Source organism: Microtus oregoni, unplaced genomic scaffold (genome assembly GCF_018167655.1).
Source record: "Microtus oregoni isolate MIOR12 unplaced genomic scaffold, Mior012 000011F_ref0000422, whole genome shotgun sequence".
NCBI classification, from domain to species: domain Eukaryota; kingdom Metazoa; phylum Chordata; class Mammalia; order Rodentia; family Cricetidae; genus Microtus; species Microtus oregoni.
Window position 1 is genome coordinate 32814673 of NW_024543070.1, and position 24216 is coordinate 32838888.

A 24216-nucleotide genomic window follows, 5' to 3' on the forward strand; every position below is an offset into this window, starting at 1 on the left:
TAGTTATATATGTGTGTCTGGAGAACTTCTGATGGCCACATGGCTCCATGACTCAGGCCTAAGAAACTGCTTAAAATAATATGTCATATTTTTGTTGACATTATTAGCAAAAGTAAGGAAAAATTCCTTGTAAGGAGGAAAATACTAATACGTCCTCAAAAATCAGTTTCTATTAAGAGCTGTCATTTTTGTGGGATTCTAAATTAATTTACAATTAATATAAATCAATAAACTACAATAAAATTTATATATAAATATATTGGATATATATATCCTTTTGAGGAGTGATTTCATTAACACACTACTTTCTCTCCCTTTCTTCTTTCTTTCTTTCCTTCTTTCTTTCCTTCCTTTCTTCTTTCCTTCCTTCCTCCCTCCCTTCCTTCTTTTTCTTTTTTCTATCTTCCTTCCTCCTTTCCCTCTCTCTCTCTCTCTCTCTCTCTCTCTCTCTCTCTCCTTCTCTCTCTCTCCTTCATAGTTTTATTTTATGTGTCTGAATGTTTTACCTGAATTTATGTATGTGTCCCATATGCATTCTTGGAGCCCAAGGAGATCAGAAGCAATCTTACTGAACTGAGTTACAGATGGTTGTGAGTCACCATATGAGTGCTGGGAAACAAGCCTAGATTCTCTGCAAAAGCAGCAATACTCTTAATCTCAAACTCTGATCTCATATAAGGAATACTTAATGTTATGATAATGCTTAACGTTGTTTCTTGCAAAACTCTTTGAAAACACAATTAGTTCCTATCTGTTCACACATGCTCCACATTCCTTTTCATTTCCTTTCAGAAGTTCATGTGTCTTTTGGGTCACTTAAGTTTTATTTCTGATGCTGGGGATTGAACCTAAGGATTTATGTATGCTAGGCTCGGCAAGTACTCTACCACTGAACTACACCTGCGGTCCTAAAGTAATTTTTTGAGACAGAGTCTCGCTATATAGCCCTGATCTGAGTTTTAGGAAATAATCAAAAATGTTTTTTTAAAGAAAATTATAGGAATAAGATGCAGATAAAAGTTCACAACATCTTTCCAAAGTTTTTGATTCGGTCATGGAACTTACAGGATTGGCCCCATGAGCTGTGTGCTACTTGTTAGACAACACCTACAGGATATAGCACCTTTAATTCTAGGGTAGTTTTGGCCCATTACTGAGAACCTGAAAGAACTAAAGAGGCTTATCTAAAGTGTGTAGTCATATTTATCCTCCAAAAGCTGTCATCAAAGAGCCCTGTTGAACCTAGAATATGTGAATGTTTGCTGAATGTTAAAATACTGAATACAGCACATTAAATATTTTTGATGTGCATGGAGTACAAAATCCCCACGAAGGACTCACTGTTGGGAGTAATGTATGTTGCTGTATCTCGTTACTCGATGTTGAGATGTTACCGGGGAGCTAGAGCCTATGGTTTGGCTTATGTGAATGTCTGGGCTCACCATTTGTGTCACTTGAATTTCTGGCCCTACCAAAATCCCTCCGCTCATCATCTGTCCCATACAGGCTTCCGTCATGTTACTGTTGCCCATGTCAGGCATCCCAGGGCTAGCCACCACTCTCTCAGCATAGTATACATTGTGTGTGTTGGCTAGCTCAGCAGGCACACAAAGGTTCCCTTGAACATCATAGACAGGCGCCATTACGGTTTCGGTCACGACTACATTGGGTGGAAGCTGAGAATCAAAAACAATCGTCGTCGGCTGCACACAGGGGTCAGCAGTGGTATAGGTCTCAGTCACTATGATGTCTCCATGAATCATGGGTTCAGAGGCTGCTTCCATTTCTGCTTGGAATTCAGCCTCCGAGAGAGTCATTCCTGAAGATTCGTTGACGAAGTAGTTAGGCCCGAGCAAGGGGAGGTCAGTACTGATGGGAATACAGGCCTGGTGTGAAGGGAACGGCTCGATTTCTGTGTCCAGGCAGATTTCGGCTAGAGTCCTGAATTTTGGATCTAAAGTCTCCATGTAGCTTTCATCCAGGTCATCCACAATCCAGCTGCAGCAGCCAATGGAGCCCACAGGAGACCCCACTCCCTCGTGGTCGTAGATGAGCAGGCAGTCGTTGGCTGGCCGGCCTTCGTCTTCATCCGCGTAAGCATATGCTTTCTGAGAGGGGAGGGGAGACAGGGAATTAGAGATTTCTTTCCTTTACAACAACCGACGAAGAACAACGGCAATATTCCAGAGACTTCTGAACTAAACGTTCTGTGGACTAAATTGAGAAATAAAACAATACTTGGATGCATTACTACATTATTTTGTTTTTGAATAGAGATCATTGTTTGTGTTAATGGGGCATAGAATTTGAGGAATATGTGTGAAACTCTCTAACTGGAAAATTAATAAATGGTGTGTTTTGAATTAGATAATATACAGATCTTTTGGATTTATAGTTCTTTGCTTCTGAGGTGACATAGAAATAAAATGGGTTTAATTATGTTCAAAGTATTTATTTTTAAATGTTTTTACACTTAAAGATTTATTTATTTGTTTGCATGCATGTGTGTGGGCATAGAACTCATATGGAGGTCAGAGGACGACTTTCCTATTGACATGCAGATCCTGGGAAGGAACTCAGGTTGTCAAGCTTGTCATCAAACACTCTTACATGCTGGCTCAGTTTGCTGGTCTCCAGATATTTATGTAAAGAGAGACATTAGATGAATTTGGAGCAAACACACATACAAAGATAGAAATCTCTCTAAATGCCAGACTTTCTCAGAATGTTCTTGAAGTTCTGTGTGACTTAGCCACTCAAAGATGATGTCAGGTTTGAGTGATGGCCCCTGTGGCATTTTTCAAATTACTATTATTGAGACAGTCTCACTGTGGAGCTCCCTTCTCCCACTAAATGAGTGAGTGTATGTCATCACCCCTCAGATGATCCGGACTTGCCTGGATGACTAGGTAGCAACTGCAGTAGATGGTCTTTAATATATAGTTATGAATATAGTTATAGAAGGTCTTTAATATATAGTTATGACTTTCTGAATTACCTAAAAATATTTCTGGATACATATAAATTGAGCTTACTTATTGACTAAATTGATTAGCAGTATGGATCCATTATTAATAACCAATATATTTATATGAATTTTACAATAGTATTTAGCTACTAGATTTTTGCTTATTTTTGATAATTTCATACATGTGTATCAAGTATTATGATTGTTTGCCCTCATTACTTTCTTATCCTGTCCGACTACCTCTGAACTCCCTTGTCTTCCTAACTAGTCTCCGTGCTGCTTTCATGACTTTTCTTTTCATTTACTGAGTTGGGGTTGCTTGCATCAAGCACAGGGAACGACAGTGCTATTTACGGAAGCACGGACTACTCACTGGTGAGAACATAACTGAGGAAAATGTCCATTTTCCCCTCTGCTGGCAGCCATTAACTGCCGACAGCTCTTCAAGTGCCGGTGGGGCCTTGGGGGTACCTCCCTGTCCATGATGGAATGTTGAAGAGCCTGGTCTTGTGCACAGATGCATAGGTGCTGTGTGTAGTTTAAACCACAGCGTCTTCAGACTTTTTCTTTCAAAGAGCAATGGAGAAATTTATGTATTAGCATTTGAGGAATATTTTAGTCTAATAATAAAAATGTATTGCTAATCAAACAAAATAAAGTTTCTCAATATGAAAAATTATTTACTCTTTTAAAATTTTTCTTAGTTTTTTATGTCTATGGGCACTTTGCCTGCATGTGTGTATGTACTGTGTGTATGCCTGGTGTCAGAATAGGGTGTCAGAAACCCTGGAACTGGAATTAGGGATGCTTGTGAGCTTCCATGTGGGTTCTGGGAATTGAACTCAGGTCCTCTGGCAGAGCGGTCAATTCTCTTAACTGCTGATCTAGCTCTCTAGCCCAAACTTATTTCCTACATATAGTGCCCTGCTAGACCAGCACAGTTTCCTGGAGCATTTCTTTGGCATTCTGCTACAAATATATGGGCCCTAGACTGAGAAGAGGAACCCTGGGTTCCTACCTGTTAGCTTTTATTTATCACCAAGTTGAGATAATGCATTATCAAGCTTTAAATCCCTTTGCTCCCAGTCCTGTCATAATAATAATACTAATAATGGTAATAACAACAACTGCTATTATTTTTTTATTCTTATTATTATCATTATTCTGAGATAGATTCTATCCCAGGCTGAGTTAGAACTATGTAGCTGAGGGTGACCTCAAACTTCTGATCCTCCTGCCTCCACCTCCTAAATGTTAGGATTACAGGTGTGTACCCCAAAGTCTGGTTTGTGATGGGAATTGAACCCAGGGCCTGTGTGTGTTAGGCAGATACTCTATCCACTTAGCTGTATCACTGCCCTGTCCTGTCTGTCCTCGCATTTCTTTGGATCCACTTGGAGAACAAGAAGGGCATCCTAGAGGACATTAATGCAATTTTGATTTTCTTTCTCAGCATTCTTTTGTTCTGTGTCGTTATGGCAACAAAATGGCAAAATCAGAAGAAAACAGAAGGGAAGATGTTAAGGAAAGGGAAGCAAGAGATGATGGTCTTTTCATAATAGTTACATGTGAAACACTATTGCAAATTGACTTTATGTCTTTTAAGAATTTTAAAATTCATGATTGGGATAGGGTTAAAAAGCAGCCAAATGTATTTTTAGTCCTAAAATGATACCTTCCAAGTCTGTGTGTATACTGTCTGTGTGTAGGGCTTACCTCAGAGAAGTAGCTGTCCAAAAAGGCCATGTTCATGCCAGTGTCTTGGTATTCCCGAAGCGTCCCTATGGTTGAGCTTCTCTTCCTCAGGGTCCCTGCTGCTGCTCCAGCCACCAGGCCTGCAGCTGTTCCAATGCCTGTATTGAGCTCCACTCCTGACACACCCCCTTCCACTGTTCCTCCACCAGCATAAGTATTGGTGTAGATTTCTGAAAAGACAGGGTATTTCCATGACAATGCCCAAATTACCTGGATGGCTTATCTTACTACCTCTTCCCCACCACTAACACAGCACAGAAGTGGTTCTAGAAGGACAGGCAATGAGTGGCCCCTTGCAGAATTCCCAGACTTGACAAGAGTAAGTGATAGTGGAGGAGACAGCTGTGGTACACGGCTCATTCTCATGGACACAACCTTGGGTATTTAAAGACACAGAATGCAGAGCCAGCTGCTGGGTTTGTCTGTGCAGGCACAGCAATCCCTATGTCCTAGCCCACTTAAGAGGGCACAACCCATGTCCTGAAGCAAGAACTAGGCTGCTCCCAGCAGCCAAATCTCCGGTCCTCATTTGCACATGCACCGGAGAGCTGACTCACCTGGGGACAGCGCATATTCTTTGCATGGAAGTACCAGGCTTTAGGTACTAAGACTAAGATTTTTCATCTCTGAAAAATCTCATGTCTGCTCTACAGCTGGGCAACCCCTTCTTGGTTCACTCATTCCGAACTGTGAAGTATTTCCAAGTACCCTGAGCTGCGTGGGACTGCCGACGTAGGGATCGTGTAAGACACTGGCGTGGGAAAGCTCGTATGAACTAAAAAAGCGTTCCTCAGCTTGTTGTTCAAAGAACACATTTGTTTGCTGTTCTTCTCTTCCCTTTTCTCCAAATAACTTTTATTATAGATAATCATTGCGGTAACCTGCACCCCTTTCCAGACAGTATTCAAATCATATACACAGTAGCACACAGGAAAATACATACATACACACACATCATACCTATCCCTTGCATGAATATATATATGTATATATATATTCTATATAACATGTGTGTCGTTTTAAAGAGATCTTTAAATCAATGCTGCATAAAGAATTTTTAAAGAAATCTTATTATATAGAATTACAATTATAGTATCAGTTGTTATGTAACCTTCATCTTAAGGAGAAGGACCTATGCCCAGAGAGGCTGGGTCTATTAGGGACTTCTTACTAGTAAGTGGCAGAACTAGGAAGAAAATCGCAATTATGGTTTCAGACTCCGACTGTTAAGTTGCAGCATTTTGAGTTGCTCATCTGTAACTTCAGATAGAAATGTTGAGTGGTCCCCCAGACATGTCATTTCCCCTCTGAATGTAATCTCATGCAATGAGATTCACACGCATGCTAACGTGTAAGGTATTTTCACTTGAAATTGGTTTGATAGAATGATTTTGTAAATCATAGAAAGGAAAACAGAATTGGTGTCAACTGACCAGAGGAATCAATGCGGTCTTGGGTATTAGAGGCTGTCATGGGTACACATATATTGGACACATCCTGAAAGAAAAGAGATTTTAAGATAAATGTTGCATGTTCTTCATTTAAAAGCTGAGACTTTGCTTTTGCCTTGTATTATGGAACTGTTAGGGCTGAGTGAATTCCCGCTGAAACCCCGCACGTCCGTGGGAAGCACTCACCCTGTCTTCCGGATGGGCTCCCTCTATTCGCCAGGGCTGCATCACTCCTTCGCCTCCCTCGGGCACAGGGGCAAACCTGGTCCCCAGGCCTTCTGGCTGTCGTCGCTTGCAGCAACACATAAGCAGTAAAAGAGGAGACACTGGCCAAGAAAGGGATGAGAGTCAACTTCAGCTGCCCCCTTAGGAAGTCACATTTTTTTTATGGTACTATAATTGGAACAGGGTAAATATAAAGGCAACAGTGTATCAGATGCCCCCTCATCAGAGAAACTGTGTCAAACGCAACTGTCCATGTTTATAGATACAAACATCAAACCACAGGGAACCTGAGAGCTGGAAGTGGGGAGGGTGTGGGACTCAGCAATCCAGAGTTTACTAAATGATTTGAAGGAAGAACCAATTCTCCCTGGAGTCCAGGTTTTCTGAACCAACTGATGACATATTCTGACTCAGTTCTCTGACTCCTAGTCTCCCATATGCATTCATGAAAGTCTGCAAGTCTATGGGTACTACGTAACTCCTGACTGAGTATACACATGGATGGCCCCCAACTTATGACAATTTCCCATGTGACATCTCAACACTAGGAACTTTCAGAAATATTATAGAGCCAATAGAAAATGCATTTTAAAATTTGAGTTTGAACCTTTCCCCAGGGTATGTAGCCTGATGCAAATGTTGGTAGTGGATTTTAACACCCAGATAGTGAGGGCCTAAGGTACCAATTCTTAGGTCCCATCTTGGGTTATAACTCAGACACAAAACCCTGTAAAGACCTCTCGGTAATTCTTATGTGTGTGTGTGTGTGGTTGAGAACTACTGATTTGAAGTAGTTTATTACAACTGCTAAGATTCCATATGCCGGGTAAGATGCTTTAGGTCAGGTAATATACCATAGGTCAGGTAAGATGCCACAGGTCAGGTAAGATACCATAGGTCAATTAAGACACCAAAGGCCAAGTTCTGGGACACCCCCAAAGGCATTTTGAGAATCAGTCAAGATTTTTATGTAACCTTGCAAATTCATAAACCATTTTAAGAAAGTCTGTCCAAACACCAGATGTTATTTTCTTATATTTCCAAATGAAAATGTTTTAGTTTGTGCTCATTCACAGATACATGTCAACAGCCCAACTTAATGAGTGAATGAACTTAATCATGTTGATTTAAGAATCCAGTGTTGGATTCCCAGTGAAGTATAAATACTTTAGGGGCAAAACAAAATACAATATTGACTTCTCTTTTGAAGAACTTTTGAAGAAATAAAGCACAGGGAAAGACAAGCCTCCTTTTGAGAGTTTGGCTCAGCGGCTTTGCCATCCTTAGGATCAGGGTCTTTGGGTAGATTCTGTGGCTTCTTGAACTGCCTCTCCCTGGATCCTACTCTACCAGGGGAGCAGCTCACCCGAGGGCTCAGTAAGCATCGATTCCTTCATCGCCTGTGACTGGAGGAGCACTTACTGCTACAGGCATGCTACACAAGTGCCTCCACACCGGCCCTCAGTCTACTGCTTAGCTTCTCTACTTCTCCGTCCTCCATGTGCTAAGCCTTCAGTGTTGCCACCCAACCTATTGTTTGTTGTTTTCTTCGTGCTGAAGACTGAACCCAAGGTCTTACTTATTAATGACTTGCCATATCCCACTGGGCTCCACCTCCATCCCGTCTGTCTTAACTTGGGCTGCTTCTTTGTCCTCAATTGCCTTTTAGATTTAATCCCATGCTACACTGTTCTGAGAAAATCTTCAACTTTCAGGGCCCAGCTCAAGTCCACTTCTGTAAAATTTTCCTCAACTCCCCTCTTTTGAGTTTCTCGTTCTTGCTTTTCTGCTTTGAAGCATTTTGGTGAGGTTTCTGTTGTAGGAATTATTTTATATGTGTGTAGATTATACCTGATGATTTGCATATGTTTCCAGTCTGTAGGAAGGCCACTAACCCTTGGTCTTTGTGGTTATCATTATCAAATAGGTGCAAGCCTTTGTCAGCCCCAAGATGGCTGCAGATACCAGTAAGCAATGGCCAAATGAACTTAGTTCCTGTGTGTCCACAGAGACTATTTATAGTACTTACAGAGAAGCAGCAAGAGACCCATAACAATCATGCCAATCCCCGCGGGTCCAAGTCTGACATTCGACTGTCCAACCCCATCATCAGTGACAGTCCCATAGGTGTCATCCGTCACCCAGGTGCCGTCCCCATTGTAGATGCCTGTGGTGCTGGAGTGCAAACACACATGGAGGTCATCGCAAAAGCAGGCATCTAGCAGGACAATCTGCGGCAGCTCACAGGCTCTGTTGTGACTGTCTGTCACAAGAATGGGGATTTGGTGCGTTCCTGGAGATAGAGTCTGTTCAGTCATAAGGATGGCAGAGGTTTCTGAAGAACAAGGAAGACACAGCAAACATGTTAGAACTCCTTGGGAGCAACCCTCTCTGACACCTACAGCAGATTCAGCTCCTCTCTCCACATTATGTATCTAATCCAGAGCTGAAGGCTGTGCATATGGGCCAGGGCCAGATCCCATAGCTGTCTCCCTTTGTGTCGGTTACCCTTGTCCCCAACTGTAGCATGCACTGTCACAAGATCATCTCACCTTAGTAACATGTCTTACGGTCTGCTCAACCATTTCTGCAATATTTGGCAGTTTGGATTTCAACTTTTATCCTTACAAATAAAAAAGAACTCACAGCTCATTATAGAAACAATTTCATTGGTGAAGAGAAAGCGGGTGATTTTCTACAGGACATGAGGATTTCAGAGATGTTTGTGTTTTTGTCTGGATTTATAAAATGCAGGGAATTGTGACCGTTGCTGATTAGTCAAGTAATCTGTTTATCTCAAGTGATCAAACATTGATTTACTGCCTACTTGATGATGGTTAATTAGATGGTGTTTACACATTATGGATTATCACTGCACTACTGAAATCTTTTGACTTTTTTTCCAGGCATATTTTCCCCCAAATATCTAGTATAAATTGATTTTTCTTTTAATGTGAGTATGCCATAGAAAGAGCCAGAAATCTGTGTTTGACTACCTGACTAGTTATTTGTTCACTGCTTCGCTCTGGGGCTTTAAGGGGAGTAACTTTCCCTCCACTTACCATTGATTGATCGGATATGCCATATGCTAGCTGTGTCTGATGGTTCATCAACCACACAAAAGGTGAAGGGAGACCCGAAGGAATGATCACTGACATAGATCCTGACAGACGAAGCATCCACGCAGACACTTCTTCTTTCGGTATGAATGACTGGACAGTAGTCATTGGCGTCGGGAACCTCAATGCATATGGTTCCCGTAGCTGTTCTCCCCGAGCCATCTGAAAAGGAGAGCATCATGGGAGTTAAGGTAAGCCGTGTTGTGGGCGGGGAGAAGATTCAATTTCCCATCCTACAACGATGCCACAGGAAGTATGGACAGTGCGAGTGATGTGCGAGGTGGGAAGGTTTGTGCCTGCTTGGGTCTCTCTGGTCACTGTGGCCCCTCCAGCATCCTTTCAGCCTTTCTCGTCTTTTTACGCTCTGCTCACTCTCCCGAAGATGGAGATGGGAACTGGCATGTCCTTCAAAGAACGTTCATCCTTTGCTCCTCTCATCCTGCCCTAACGAGGCGGACTCTACAGCTGCGGTCAGTCTCCCTCCTCAGGGTCTGACTGATTCTGTGCATGTGTATTCAAAACTGTGGTGGGGGAGGGGTTGAATAATTGCTTGTATATTTTTATTCAGTTTTCTTTGTTGGTGAGAATTTTAGTTTATTTCTCTCTGTAACGACATTTCTAGGGACAAATATCAATTTCCTCTCTATTCTACTTGAAACAAAGCATTGGTCAGTATAATGTATTAGAAAAAGTAGCGGACCAAAATTGGGGCCCGAGTGCAGGCCACGTCCTACTGTAAGCTGTGTTCTAGTGAACAAAGTATTGCTGTTTTTACACTGCAAGGAGCTGCCATTTTCTCATTTGAAAATTTAGATATTACCCTCTCTAGGTTAACCAGATAAATCATTTTATGTTAGTACACTTATCTGAAAGATAATATTCTGCTACATTTATTTATTTGCCTGTGATAGAAATCAGGTCATCAGACTTGGTGGCAAGCACCTTTACTCACTGAGCCATCTTGCCTTCCCCAAAGATGTTTTTGTGTACTTAAGTGATGGTAGGTCAAGAGCCTGTCTTTATCCCATGTGAGTATGATCACCACAGGACTTTCTAAAGTGTCTTTTATTAGAGGCACATTATAGTCTCCCACAGTTGGCTCTATTTGCCACTCTCTGGAGCCGACCTGTGGCCTTGTGATTTGTCGCCAGAGCTGAAGCTGCTGTTTTGAAAGCTTGCCCTCCAGTGCGTCTGTCTCCTCCCTTGCTGTCTACACGTCCCCATTCAAAGCCAACCACAGGAAGAGGAGGCTCTGTGCCAACATGGACCCTGTGCTTAGGTGAGAAACGCCAATCTTCTGGCACATTTTGCTAGCATGTTTTCTCTTCATTCTTGTGCTGTAATTATCTTTTTATTCTACTTATTGTTGATTTTCATTCATGACCAAGGTATGATCAACATGCTTAGAATCTGTTTCCAAACAACAACAACAACAGCAGCAACAACAACAAAACCCTTCCAGAATATTGGCTTAAGTAAGCAAGACAATGTTAGGTATGTAGCAGACCTGAATGTTAAGAGACATTCTTAGGATGAGACTAACATTTGTGGCTCATTTCTTAGACCTTATCATGCTTTTGGGTTTTGAGCTTGCCTTTGCTCAATCACCTTTCTCTCTGGACACTGTGAAGGCCAGATGTAGCTGTTCACTAACCTACCACCTCTGACTTCACCTAGGTCTTCATCGGGAAGTTTACCTGGCTTCTTTCCTACTAACTTCACTCTGTTTTCTCTGTGGCACCTGGCTTCCTAGGGACTGTTCTCGAAAATCATTGATTGTCGACAAATAACAAACCCCTGTTGTGAGTCACCAAAAGGAACATGTCATAGATTTTCCCATGAGAGAAGTGGCCAAATCACAAATTAATTCCATGCAGCCTTTGCATAAAGATGGTATAATATAATATATAATCAATATTTTTTTTTTTGCCAAGAACATCTTACAGTGGACAGTGTAATATATTTTTTAAGTAACAGGCTGGTTTCTCATCAAGGCTCAATTCTGGTGACTCTGAAGTAAGTATACTCTCAGGCACACTGCCTCCCACCAAGGTGACCCTGTAGTGATCTTTGGCACAGCTTGTAATCCTGACTGTGAAGAAAACATTCCTAGCATGCTCCACTTAGTGACATTAGCCATACTCAAGCTATGTGGTCATAAGAAGAAGCAAACTTTTATTTTATACATATCCAACTTTTATGCTTTATATTATAGAACTCATATGATTCTGTTTTGGGACTAAGTGAGATAAATTATGGCTTAAATATAAATTATGGGTACAAGTGTAAATGAATTCTGTCTATTTTTTAGATTTGGTAAGTTTAACTCTTAATCTAACATGTATAAAATTTTCTGTAAGCTTTAACATACCAGAAAGCAACAGTTTTTGATTCACAGAACAGATTTTGGCTCAACATTAGAATAGCTGTATTCATAATCGTTCATATAATAGTATGAATCATATTAAAATATTGAAAAAATTCTTACCATCTATAGCCAGGATTTCTGCTGCATATATTCCATCAGTAATGTATTTTGACTTCGCGTCAAATTCTCTAGAAAACTGTATCTCACCAGTCCTTGAATCAACTTTTAACCAGCTGCCTGCATCATGCCCTATGATATACCTGTTTTTAAACAAACAAGTTCATTGTTACACTTCTGTGAAGTTAGCGTCTCTAAATCACATGAGAACTTTAGTGCAATGGGCCCACATTGTGTATGTTTGATTCATCACTGTCTTAGCTCACAAAATGTGAGCGCTTGTGAGTGTGTGTGTATGTGTGTGTGTATCTATTCCACTGAGAATACAGTATTAAATATATTGTTATTAGGTTGACAATAAAATTTACTTCTTCTAGATTTTTGGTTATACAGTAAAATGTATGGGTATATCTCAAGCCCATTTATTAATTAATGATACTGTTAAACCAAATACACTTTCTGTAGTTTGAAAAACAAATATTATTTCTTTTCAGGCATGGCAGACTACTTGCTGACTGTAGGCTTGGGATAGGCTGGTTTCAGATTGTCTGTCTCCTCAGGGGCTTGTGGTAGCCTTTATCTACCTCTCTATCTGGAGACAGATCGGAAGGACTTGAGCTGAGATGAAGAACGTTTGGGTCTCTAGCAGCTGAGATCACACACCTTCACTTCCTTCAGCTGATCTCCTAACGCTTCCCCATGCGAGCAAACTTTAGAAGTTTGCCGCAGAGTCAATTAGATTACTAAATTGGTATCTGTTCACTCTGAAAGTGCTGGGGAAGGAGAGGAGCTGCAAGAGACGAGAGGGGGAGGGAAAGACCATTTCTAGTGATTTCTGTGATCTCTTGCTCTTGTGTGTAGTCTGTGCCCAGTGCCCCTAATGTGTTCTCTTTTCCTGCTTTGCCTCGTGATGCTCACATTTCTGAAACACGTGTGTTCCGGTTTCTTCCACTGTTTTCTTTCTTTTTTTCTTTTAGATCAAGCAGAGAGTTGAAACTCATCTCAAAGATAGCCCCAGGTTCTCTGGGAGCTGGCGGTGACTCACTCTTTATGGTGTGTTACTGCCTACAATATGACCTAAACCAGCTTCGTTCAGGGTAGTACAGCCGACCTCAAAGGATCAAAGAGACTCTCCTGGCAACACTGGAAGCTCTTTAATGTTGCAGCCACTCCCCAGACGCACTTATGCTATAACCAGCTAGAGCTCCCATTGCCACTAACATGTTCTTCAGTTCCAGAAAAGCGCCGAATGCTGTCATAGTCCCCTAAAACAAGCAACGAGAGAAAAACCTCCATCCCCCGGGTGCTACACCAATTCTCTACCACACTCCACATGAACGAACAATGGCCACACAAGCGGGAGGAAAGTACTTGTCATACCTGACGTTTGTTGCAGTGTTCCCTGTGTCCGTATCTATGGCTGTGTATGTGCCAAGTACATAGTTCATTAAGGAGTCTCCCCGGGTTCCTTCTCGGAGACTAAATGTCATGGAACTCGGGCGAAAGGTGGGTCCTTCGCGCACATTGAGAACCTGGATTCTCACGGGGGTGGAGTGCATTTGGAACTGAGACACCACTGAGTGGTGAAATTCAGCTTTGTTTCTTACTCCAATGCTGAGGTAAATATTCGGTACTTCTTCATAATCCAGCATCTGAAATGATGGACAGAAACAGTTTTGAACTAGCAAAGGGCTCTCTCTATTGGAGGAGGATGTATTATAGTGGACATAGATGCTTTAAGTGCTTTTAAGTGCTATTTTCGTGGGTGGCTTAGGTATGCATGCGTGCCTGAGGTGATATTGGATGTCTTCCTCTGTGGCTATCCACCTTATATACTGAGGCAGGGTTTCTCTCTGAGCTTGAAACTTTAGCTTGCCTTGAGAACCCCCAGTCTCTATGATCTGTGGTTTTGGATACAGGTGGTCATCCATGCCCAAATGACTCTTTTGTGAGTGCTGGGGATTTAAACTCTGGTCCTCATGTTTTAATGGCAAGTGCTTTACCAGCTGTTCCATATCCTTAGCCCAGTGCTCCCTTAAGCTAGAATAAGAAATATGATGAAGAGGCTCTAGACTAGAACAAAGTCCTGTAACCATGCAATTCTGACCCTTACGTTGAAATAATCTTAGTTACATAGTGTGTTTTTGCATGTGATCACTTAAGACTTTTGCACATGTGTAGGTCAGCTAGGTTTATAGGGTCATTTGTTATTTGTTTCTCTTTGTTCTCTATGATGCTGGGAATAGAACCCAGGGCCTCAAACATGCTAGATGGGTGTGCTACCACTGAGCTGAATCTCCACCCTTATGTCTGTGGTTTGAAATTGAGATTATAGTTTGAAGCTTTCAACTTTTTACATAAAAAAATCTAAAATGAAAAATTATACCTCTTTTTATAAAAATTAAAAAGTAAATCTGGAGTGGATCAAAATTCACCCACAACTACTGACTGAGCAATTAGGTCCCAGACCTCCTTTGTAGAATTCACATCTGAGACTCTCTTTAAAGTAGCAATGGAAGAATAGAGGAGACAGTATGTATGATCTAAGCAAACATATGGTTATGAGTTTAGATGATGTAAACAATTCCAAAAATATCATGCTATTACAATCAGCCTGATGCTATAACTTAGTTGCAATGGGTCTGGTAGACCAGATGGCTCCTTTATTAGGCACACTGAAATCAGTAAATGCCACACCCTGAGAAAAGCCACCTTTGAGCGAGTTTTCTGCATGAAAGGTGAATGTAGTCTTTTGATCCAGACTGACTGATGTGGGAACATAAAAGTTTACAAGAGAAGAAGCTGTTGTAGAAGCAGGGTGTGCTGGGCAGTATTTGTGAAGACTGTTCTAGAAGCTAAAGTAAGCAGCTTGGGCTCTTTCTTGAATCCTGGTTTACTGTCTCCAGGCTGCGATCCTACAGATCTGTTTGGATTCTGCCCTTATCAAGTGCCACCCAGGAGAAATGAGACAATTTGATCTTTGACTTTCTTTCAATTCTTTTATAAAAATAAGTTACAGATTTTCTGCCCAGAGTGGTGTGGGTTAGATTATATCATTATATCTGGAGTAGAATATTGTAATGCTTAATAAAGACTAGGGTTTGCTATTTCCATTATAGCACAGAAATCCCACTGAGAGAACCTCAGTGGCCCTGCTGGCTGCATGAAACCTTTTCAGACTAAACTGGTTGAGAAGAACCTCACCTTTTCATCTCTCACCAGCACCTCGTGTTTATCCCACCCCGACTGGGCCTTATATCCCACCCAAGTGTCCCTTTCGTTCTACGAATGGACATGCTGTTTACTTAGAGAGCACTTTCTTATTTCCTCACTGTCACTGAGTGCTATGAGAACAAGGTAGCCTTGTTCTTCTTACTAACAGATACTGTGTTGCTAGCCTGGAAGCCTCCTCCATCACAGTCAGGAAATTCATGGATATGGACAGCATTCAGATTCTGAGCTTTTTGAAAGCATAATCGGTCTAAGAATCACTTTGAGCTTCTTTGGAAGGAAACCGTAGGAATCCCATGCTTACCTTGACCACTTTCAAAATGCCTTCATTGGTTCGTGGATCTGTTTGGATTTCAAACCAGTTCCCATCGTTGCCAGAGAGGATTGAGTATTCTGCCAACCAGTTATCAGTGCCTTCTTCATCAAGATCAATTGCTTGTAATCGTATCAGTTCTGAGCTCAAACAATTTTCTTCAATACTTGCTGAGTACTGGAATAAAGGGGTCAAGTCTATGACATGAATTTTTAAAAGAATAAAGATATTTCTTTATGCTATCATAAAGAAATACTAAGGCTTGTGTAATAGTGCTGCGTCTCTCTATATTGTAGCAGCCAGACTTCTGAATAAACATGAAGGCAAACTACTGTCAAGAAAAAAAGATCATTAAAATAATGACTTACTGAAGTTTTCTCCAAGATGGGGAAATTATCATTGACATCCAAAATCTTGATTCTGCAGTCACACTCGGAGGACAGCCCATCTGTGGCTCCGTCCCGATCTGAGCCCCTCACGAGCAGATTGTACATACTGTGTTGCTTAATCAGAATGAAAGACAGCTATAAGGCTTAGGTACTGGGACTGTGACTACAACACAATCCAATGCCAGTATTTGTTTTTTAGTAGATGCATAAAATGAAATATTTATCACTAATCATTTAATTTTTATTAAAATTGACTCAAGCATTTTTTTCCTTCCCTCCTGTGCACTGGACTAAGGTCATGCACAAATCATTTTAACTTTGTTTATTCGAAACCAAACCCTCTGTTATCAGTCCTTCAAAGAGGGCTTTACCTCTCTGTCAAGGAAATTGGACATCGTGCGGACTTCTCCGGTGTACCTGTTCACCATGAACATGGGTGCGCCAGCAGGCTCCTGGGAGATGATCTTGTAGGCGATTTTAGAATTCAAGTGATTGTCTTCATCTGCATCTGTGGCGCTTAATTTTACCACCAGCGCATCTGCGAGTAAGGGTGAAGGTGGAGAATGGTTGGGATTCTAATCCATCAAGTCATTAGGTATGAAAAGAGGGGTAGGTCTTTCCTTGGCTTTCCCTAAGTATGTTATTGTAGCTTACACCAGGGAATCCAATCACCCACACTGGTGGTTACAGAAATAACAGTAGTTCACATATGAAACTCTTGACTGTTTATTCTTTCTCTCTTAATGGTAAGTGAGTAGCAAACTAGTGGTCTTTAATTTTTGAAAAAGTTCAGCAGACTATCATAAAGCCAAAGAAAGTGATTTTATAAGATTTGCTTTTACCATGGCCTTATGAAGAAATTATTTTATATTGTTTAATTAAGAAGTTGATGACTTAGTTAAATTCAATATTGTAACCATTTATTACTTATATGCATGAATTTTTTTTGAGACATGGTCTCTCTACAGAACCCTGGTTGTCCTGGAACTCACTATATAGACCAGCCTGACCTCCTACTCACAGATCTGCCTACCTTTGCCTCTTGAGTGCTGGGAGCAAAGGTACATGTACCACGACACCTAGCAAATATGTACAGTGTTAATTGTCACTTGTAACAAAATTATGACTGTTTGCACTTGAAGATAATTTATCAAAATAAAAGCTATACAGTTGTGAAAGTGAATAATTGATCAGAGAAAATATAAGAAGTTCTTAATTATTCATGTAGAGAAAGAATGGGACTTGTGGCCAATTCCCACTGTTATGATCCACAGGATTGATTTTTCCAGGATTGGCAGATAGTTTGCCTCCCAGACCTCAAAGTGAAGACCCCACTGCAGAAAATCTTGGTGCCCTTGAACAGGAAAGGCAGGGCACCAGGACTTCAGAGTTTATGAAGGTGTGTCTGGTCTTGTATGTTATTGTTTAGAAGCTGTGCTCACAGGAGGATGAGGTGGTAGTAACACTGGACTGGTTGTGGTTTTCTCCTCTTCCTTCACCAAGGCTGCTCTGAGGAAGTTAATAAGGAAGCTAAAGCTAGAGTCCCTCCTGCTCCCTCTTGTGCCCCTTAGTGAAATCTTTCTGCCTTTCCATGCCTTCTTATTCTGTATGTTCAAAACTCTTGTGTTTATCTGCCTTTCTCCCCAGCTTTGCTAATACATCCTCTGGAAAGTGTTCTGAGGTATAAGTCAGGTGCAGAATTGAAAGGTCAAGGAATATTAGAGGGTTGGGAAGAGGTGGAAGTAGGTAGCGTGGGAGGAGAGGAAGTAGCAACATCAGAAAAACATAAAAGTAAGAAGGAAAGACAAAGAAAGCTAGGGGAGGCGCTAGACTTGGAATTACACAGTATGAAAAGACATGGGAGAAAAGGTAGAAAGGGAGGAAGAGGGAGAGGGAGAGAAAGAGAGGGAGGGAGGGAGGGAGAGAGAGAGAGAGAGAGAGAGAGAGAGAGCAGAATGTCACTTGCTGCCTGAAGACATAAATACTCTCCATTGTGGCTCTGATGGAGACAGCACCTGCATCCTAGCTCTCTAGTGTGGTTCAGCTATGCCCGCTCCAAGCATAGATCAGAATGGAGTCTGGGGTTGGCTTTTTGATTTGTGAGTAAGCTGGCATTTCCATCTCTCAAAGCCCTTGCATAGAGGAAGTGAGCAGCTGCAGTGAGGTAGAGAGGTGGCGCTCCACTCACTGGCGTCGCTGTTTTCCTCAATGGTGGCTGTGTACACGTTCTGAGTGAAGACTGGCGGGTTATCGTTCACATCCATGACTTTGACTCTCAGCTCCAGGGGCCTCTCTAAGTCTTCCCCTCGTGAGTTCAGAGCGCGACAATGGATCTGTGCAAGGTCAAAGAAAAATTGTCCTTTTCTACCAAGACAAATTTAGCAACATGCTTGCAAACACATTAAGAAATGTGCCAAGAAATAACATTTCTCCCCCAATTCAGAGTATAGTTGATCCTAGCAATTGAAATATCACTTGTTCATAAACAGGTACAATAAATACATGGCATACCAAGCCGGCTCTCAGATTTCTCATTCCTTTAAGTTCTTCACTTGTTTCATTCTATTTTCTTTTTATCCACTGACTCGATTTACTTTCTTTCTTTTTTTAAAGGAGAAAAAACAGCACAAACAAATAAAAGCTTCCGGGACTCACCAGGAACAGTGGGGTTATCTCTCTGTCCACCACTGAGGTAATGTTAATTTCCCCAGTCCGAGGGTTGATGGTGAACACTCCATAAGGCGGCCGATCAATCCCTGCTCCAGAGATTCGGTATGTTATCCTCTGGTTCACTTCACAGTCTGATCTAATCTGGAAGAGAAATGGCAATGATTGGGATCTAATTTGGGTGCAGTGTAGTTTGGGATGGGCCATTGTAACTAATCTTCTCCAGGCTCTATACTATGGGAGCATGATGACATTAGCTCATAGGCTCATTACAGAATTATACAGTGTGTGTGTGTGTTTGTGTACAATTCCTGTCTGATGATGATGTGCATAAAGTACATACATAGTTGATGTTTACTGTCAATGATCTAAATTTGTTTGCATAGAGAGTCTGACAAAAGTAAGCGAATCTCTAGTGGGTTTGTTTTATTTTTTAAATAAGTGTGTGCGCATGTGAGCAAGTGTGCATGTGCGTGTGTGTGTGTGTGTGTGTACAAGTGCAGATGCCCATGGAAGCGATATGCATCAGAACTTCTTGGAGCTGGAATTAGAGGTAAGTGCAAGCCACTGGAAATGGGTGTTGAGAATTGAAACCAGGTCCTCTGTACTGCAAGAGAAATACACACAAGTAATCCCTGAATCATCCCTCCAGCCTGCTTCTCCTGCTTTTATATTTGAAACAGGGTCTGATATAGCCTAGGTGAGCCTCAGTCTTGTTGAGGATAATCTTGAATTCTGATGCTTCTGCCTCCACACCTTCCAGAGCTGGAATCACAGGCATGAGGCTGTGTTATGTGGTTCTGGGAATTTTATGTATGCTAGGCAGGTACTCTACCAAGTGACCAACATCCCCAGCATCTCTTTGATAATTTTTAAAAATTGGTTTATATTAATATTACTTTGGTTATATTTGAGTTTGAGACTTAAAATGATACGTAAATGAGGAACACTGGGAGAAAAAAATGTGGTGTTTGGAGGCAACAAAAATATCATATCCATAAATCTACTTTGTCACTTTTATGCCAATAGATAGCATAGCTAATAATATGCCATATGGATTTTGCTTTGCTAGTTTAATTTCTATTGATTATAAATTTAGACTCTTTATGTTTTGGAATCTTACCTGTATACCGCAGATGAGAATACTAAGATTTGTTGCCAAAACACTATGACTCAAGTCTACTGGGAATATATCTTTGGTTAGTTTAACTCTAAAGATCTTGTTTAATAGGAGGAGACCTAGGAATTCCCCCAAAGCAAAGAAAGCTGAATTTTTAAATATGAGTTACATAACAACTCTGTAACTAGCAATGAATCAAATGGGAGCAATATCAGGAAAGTTTTCCTCAGTTCTGGACGTCAGGGAGAAAATGCCTCTCTTTTGAACACAGTGCAAAATACCCTTGCTAACACTTGCTCTGTGTTCTAATGCTATAACGAAGGGATTTGGCGGACCCTCCTCCTTGAATTCGGTGAAGGTCCAGGGTCAAGACACCCAGAAGTAAGAGATCTCCAGCTTTCATGGACTGAGAAGGCACACATCTTCCTACAGCGCTCTCTCTCTCTCTCTCTCTCTCTCTCTCTCTCTCTCTCTCCCTCACACACTTTCCCAAATACACACCTACTTTCACACATACTCATCTACACTTTCTCTCATGAATACCCTTTTTTTTAAATTTATTTATTTATTAAGGATTTCTGCCTCGTCCCCACAACCGCTTCCCATTTCCCTCCCCCTCCCCCGATCAAGTCCCCCCCCTCATCTGCTCGAATGGAATATATACATATTAGAGTATTACTCAGCAGTAAAAAACAAGGACTTCTTGAATTTTGCATACAAATGGATGGAAATAGAAAACACTATCCTGAGTGAGGTAAGCCAGACCCAAAAAGAGGAACATGGGATGTACTCACTCATATTTGGTTTCTAGCCATAAATAAAGGACATTGAGCCTATAATTCATGTTCCTAGAGAAGCTAAATAAGGTGAATCCAAAGACAAACACATAGGCATCCTCAGGAATGAATACCCTTTTCTAACACACACTCTCTCTCACACACACACATACTCAATTTCTCTCTCTCTCTCTCTCTCTCTCTCTCTCTCATATACACAAATGTAATTAAAATTTCTCTGTAAAAAGAGATTAGGGCTTAGAGATTTGAGTTGCATCAAATTTGCCTTTTTTATTTCTAAAACTAACCAGTATGAAAAACCCTTGACATTGGGAGTAGGTCTCCCACTGTGATAAACCTGTGACATATAGAGGGAACACAGAACCCAATAGATGGACTCTATCCACTCATGGTGGAGAGCCACGTCTATCTTTCAGACTGGCTTACCACGGACCTTCTGTTGTGTGTCAGTCCCCATCTTGGGATAGTTAAGAGTGTTCTGGGTTGGGAATATGTCCCAGTCAGTAAGTGCTTTCCTGTTAAGCATGAGGACTAGCGTTTGATCCCCAGAACCCACATTGAAGAAGTTTGGGCATAGTGACATGTACTTGTAATTCTGGTGCACAGCAACTGGAGACAGGTAGATTTCCGAGGTTCACTGGCCACTCCGCCTAGCCTAATTGGTGAGCTCCAGGTCATTGACAACAAGCTGAAGATCACTGAGGATACAGCTGAGGTCATCTAATGGCCTCCATAAACACATTCACACCTATGCATGTGTACCCATACACATGAGTGCATCTGCAAGCATTCCGCATTCCACACACATTAAAAAATAACATCTGAGCAACATAAGTCAACGACAGTATACCATTCCTTTAAATCTCTTTGGGTGGCCGAAGCTGCAAATCCTTGAAACTTTCCAGAGCTTTTGAACTAAATACAAATGCTTCCGTGTTAGGAGGCCCCTCTGGCTGGTCACCGATTGCAGTGGATGGCCTGGCAGCTTTTTTCAAAGCTTGGGGACTTGGGGACTCCCCCCTCTTGACCCTCGGTGAAACTTCCGGCTCTCTACCTGCTCTTATCTGGAAAATGTCCCAGGGCAGGGAGGACTGACCTTATCTGAAAGCTGTTTCTAAGCCTGGATGCCTGAATTATCTCTAGAGTGACCCTTGGCACAGTTCCCTGCTAGAAGCCTCCCCCGCTGTATTCCTGTAACTAAGACTTGTGCTCGGAGCTTTGCTTTAGGACCCTGCTGTCACATAGAAAGTCTTCCCTTAGGAGCTTGCCACTTGATGCAAATTAGTGTTTATCCCAAGGACTCCCTAACCTATATTCCTTATACTCTGGAATAAAGCTGAGCAGATTCCCTGAAGCTGTCTTCTCGAGAGCTGTCTCCTACCCAAAGCTGTCTGAGCCCTGTTTCCAGCTTCTGCTCCCTCCACCCTTGCGGACCAGTGCAGCCAACAATCCCAAGGAAGAAGCAGAGCCACGCTTCCTCTAGGAGCTCTGGCTACCCCTGCTTGCTCCATCACTCACTCTGGCAATTGGGTTCCTCTTGGAGTTGTCCTCTCCCTCCCGACAGGCAGCGGCAAACTTGATCCACTCCCGCTTTTGTCTTCTGACAGTCTGCCAGGTTGTCGTGCCGTTTTCAACGTCTAATTCTTTTACCTAAAACAAAAACAATGGATGTTTCTCATAGTGTTTGGGTACCTTGCGCTTAGACAACTTATTGACATTGTAAGATGTGTCCAGAGGAAATGCTAAATTGAGGATCAAAGGAACCGATTTTCTCATGGATAATTCTGGACATAAACCTTCTCACCCCTGCCGGTGTTAGACATAGAAAGGTCTCATGTTTCTAGAAGATCCTATGGGAACAGGTCTCCTTAGCTGTGCTTGGTGCTCTGCAGCTGTGCTGTGCCATGCGGCGCCTCTCTTCTTCAGTGCATCTCCCTCCCTAGGTAAAGACCTTGCCCGCTCCACCCTTCCTTGATCTCTGACTGGGTTTTTTCATCCCTGTCACTGCTCCACGTGAATGTGTTTCATATAAAACAAAGGAAGGGATTCTTCTCTTCTGCTGATAAGCAGTTTGCTGTAGTTGAGATCCGTGGGTGCTATTGCACATTAGAAAGCTTCTAAGCAGCATGCACAGCTCTGGTAACCATCCTATGTGCAGCTCTGTCATTTCCTGAATATGTTGGCTGTATCTTGCTGGATGTTTGGCCTTTCATGAATTTATGTTGCTGTTGTCTATAGATTCACCAAGAATTTGACAGTGCCAAAGAGTCCAACAATTCTACATCAATCATGAACACACATATAACCATGTGTAAAAGCATGAAATGTGTATTTATTTCTATAAGTCTTAATGTCCTTATTGGATCATAGATGATTGTGTTTCTTTAAGACTTTGAATGCTGCTCTTGGAGAAAGCAGATGCCCACAAGAATGGAGTGTAGTTTATCATTTCAAGAACAAATGAGTTTGTACCTTTCTCATTTTAATTCCATTGTCTGGAATGTCCCATGTATCTATTTTTTGTCAATGTCCCTTAGACATGACTTTACTTTCTCCAGTGACTTGAGATAATCCCGGTGAAGATTTCCCGATGGTGATTGGTTCAGGAGGTACAGGCCCTTAGGCTGACTTCCGCCCCACTCTGAATGGAACTAGATTCTCTGCCAGTCTGTTGAGTTGCAATTTAGGAATTTTTAACTTTGCAACTTTCTTTCATTTACAGGGCATTAGTGGTACCTTCTCACTGACATCCCTCTTCCTTCTTCAAGGGCTTCACTTGTTTGATGTAGGTTGAGAAGTCTACAAATAAGCTGCTAATATAGTTGGATGAGTGGAGGTGCAATGACCTCAAGCTCTGGAAACCATGTCTGATGCGCATAGACGTCAGGATCTAGGGCCTTCCTACTGTTATTTCAAGTCAACTCAGGTTCTATCTTCTACCTTTTGTCAAGATAACTATAGTTGCTAATATTTTAATACATGGTGCATCTTAACATCCAATTTTCTTTTCACTTAAGTACATGCATACATTACCTCAACGATAAATTCACTGTTCACTCCCAGTACCACCTGTAATAGAGGGCAAGGCATTAGCATACATTTGTATAATTTATAAGAAACAGAATTATAAGATTATGATATTCTTTCATCATTTAAAAATGTATATGCAATCAATAATGTAAAATATAATTAACAGTAGAAGATAAGCAATGCAGAGCTGCTTTCTTATTTTTAAAAGTCTTCTGAGCTTTACAAGAGCACAAAAAGAAAGCTCCTGAGCTGAGGAGGTGACTCAGTAGGTAAAATGCTTTCTGTGCAAGGAGGAGGCCCTAAGTTCATAGTCCCCGTACTTTCTGTAAAAGCTAGATACAGTAACAGAGACCTGTAACACCAGTCCTAGGGAGGTGGGAGTAGATTCCTGGGCTTGTAGACCATCTATCTAGTCTAGCCAAAAGGGAGAACTACAGCTACCGTGAGAGACGCTATCTTGAAAAATAAGTATGTTGACACCTGATTTCTATATATGCTTGCATGGGTGAATGTATACGCACACACACACACACACACACACACTCAGTCAAACACACACTCACACACACTTATGTCTCCAACATGATGAGTTAAGAAACCAGCTTCATCAGAAACCCTAACAAAGACAAATAAAAATTAGGAAACTGCGATTTGTACAAAGAGTAT

The 24216-nt window shown here is 41.6% G+C and overlaps 1 protein-coding gene across 1 annotated transcript; it reads right to left on the reverse strand.

The window, feature by feature from the left end:
* Nucleotides 1-1337: 1337 nt before the first annotated feature.
* LOC121453648 (desmoglein-4) lies at nt 1338-23616 on the reverse strand. Its single transcript, XM_041660574.1, has 15 exons — nt 23554-23616; nt 22039-22170; nt 18592-18747; nt 18125-18269; nt 16308-16474; nt 15916-16050; nt 15539-15724; nt 13384-13655; nt 12007-12146; nt 9462-9680; nt 8429-8734; nt 6361-6500; nt 6157-6220; nt 4685-4893; nt 1338-2108 (listed from the first exon to the last, which is right to left on the reverse strand). The coding sequence occupies exons 1-15, from the start codon at nt 23614-23616 to the stop codon at nt 1338-1340; spliced, it is 3105 nt and encodes a 1034-aa protein (XP_041516508.1).
* Between the last annotated feature and the right edge of the window lie 600 nt (nt 23617-24216).

Bases quoted from the DNA above. Each gene is read 5' to 3' on its own strand.
- LOC121453648 (XM_041660574.1), bottom strand. From the start codon at position 23,616: ATGCTAATGCCTTGCCCTCTATTACAGGTGGTACTGGGAGTGAACAGT. The intron at 8,735-9,461 runs GTAAGTGGAGGG...CTTGTTCTTCAG, and splicing joins GCATATCCGATCAATCAATG to AAACCTCTGCCATCCTTATG. The intron at 6,501-8,428 runs GTAAGTACTATA...TTTCTTGGCCAG, and splicing joins GGGTCTCTTGCTGCTTCTCT to TGTCTCCTCTTTTACTGCTT.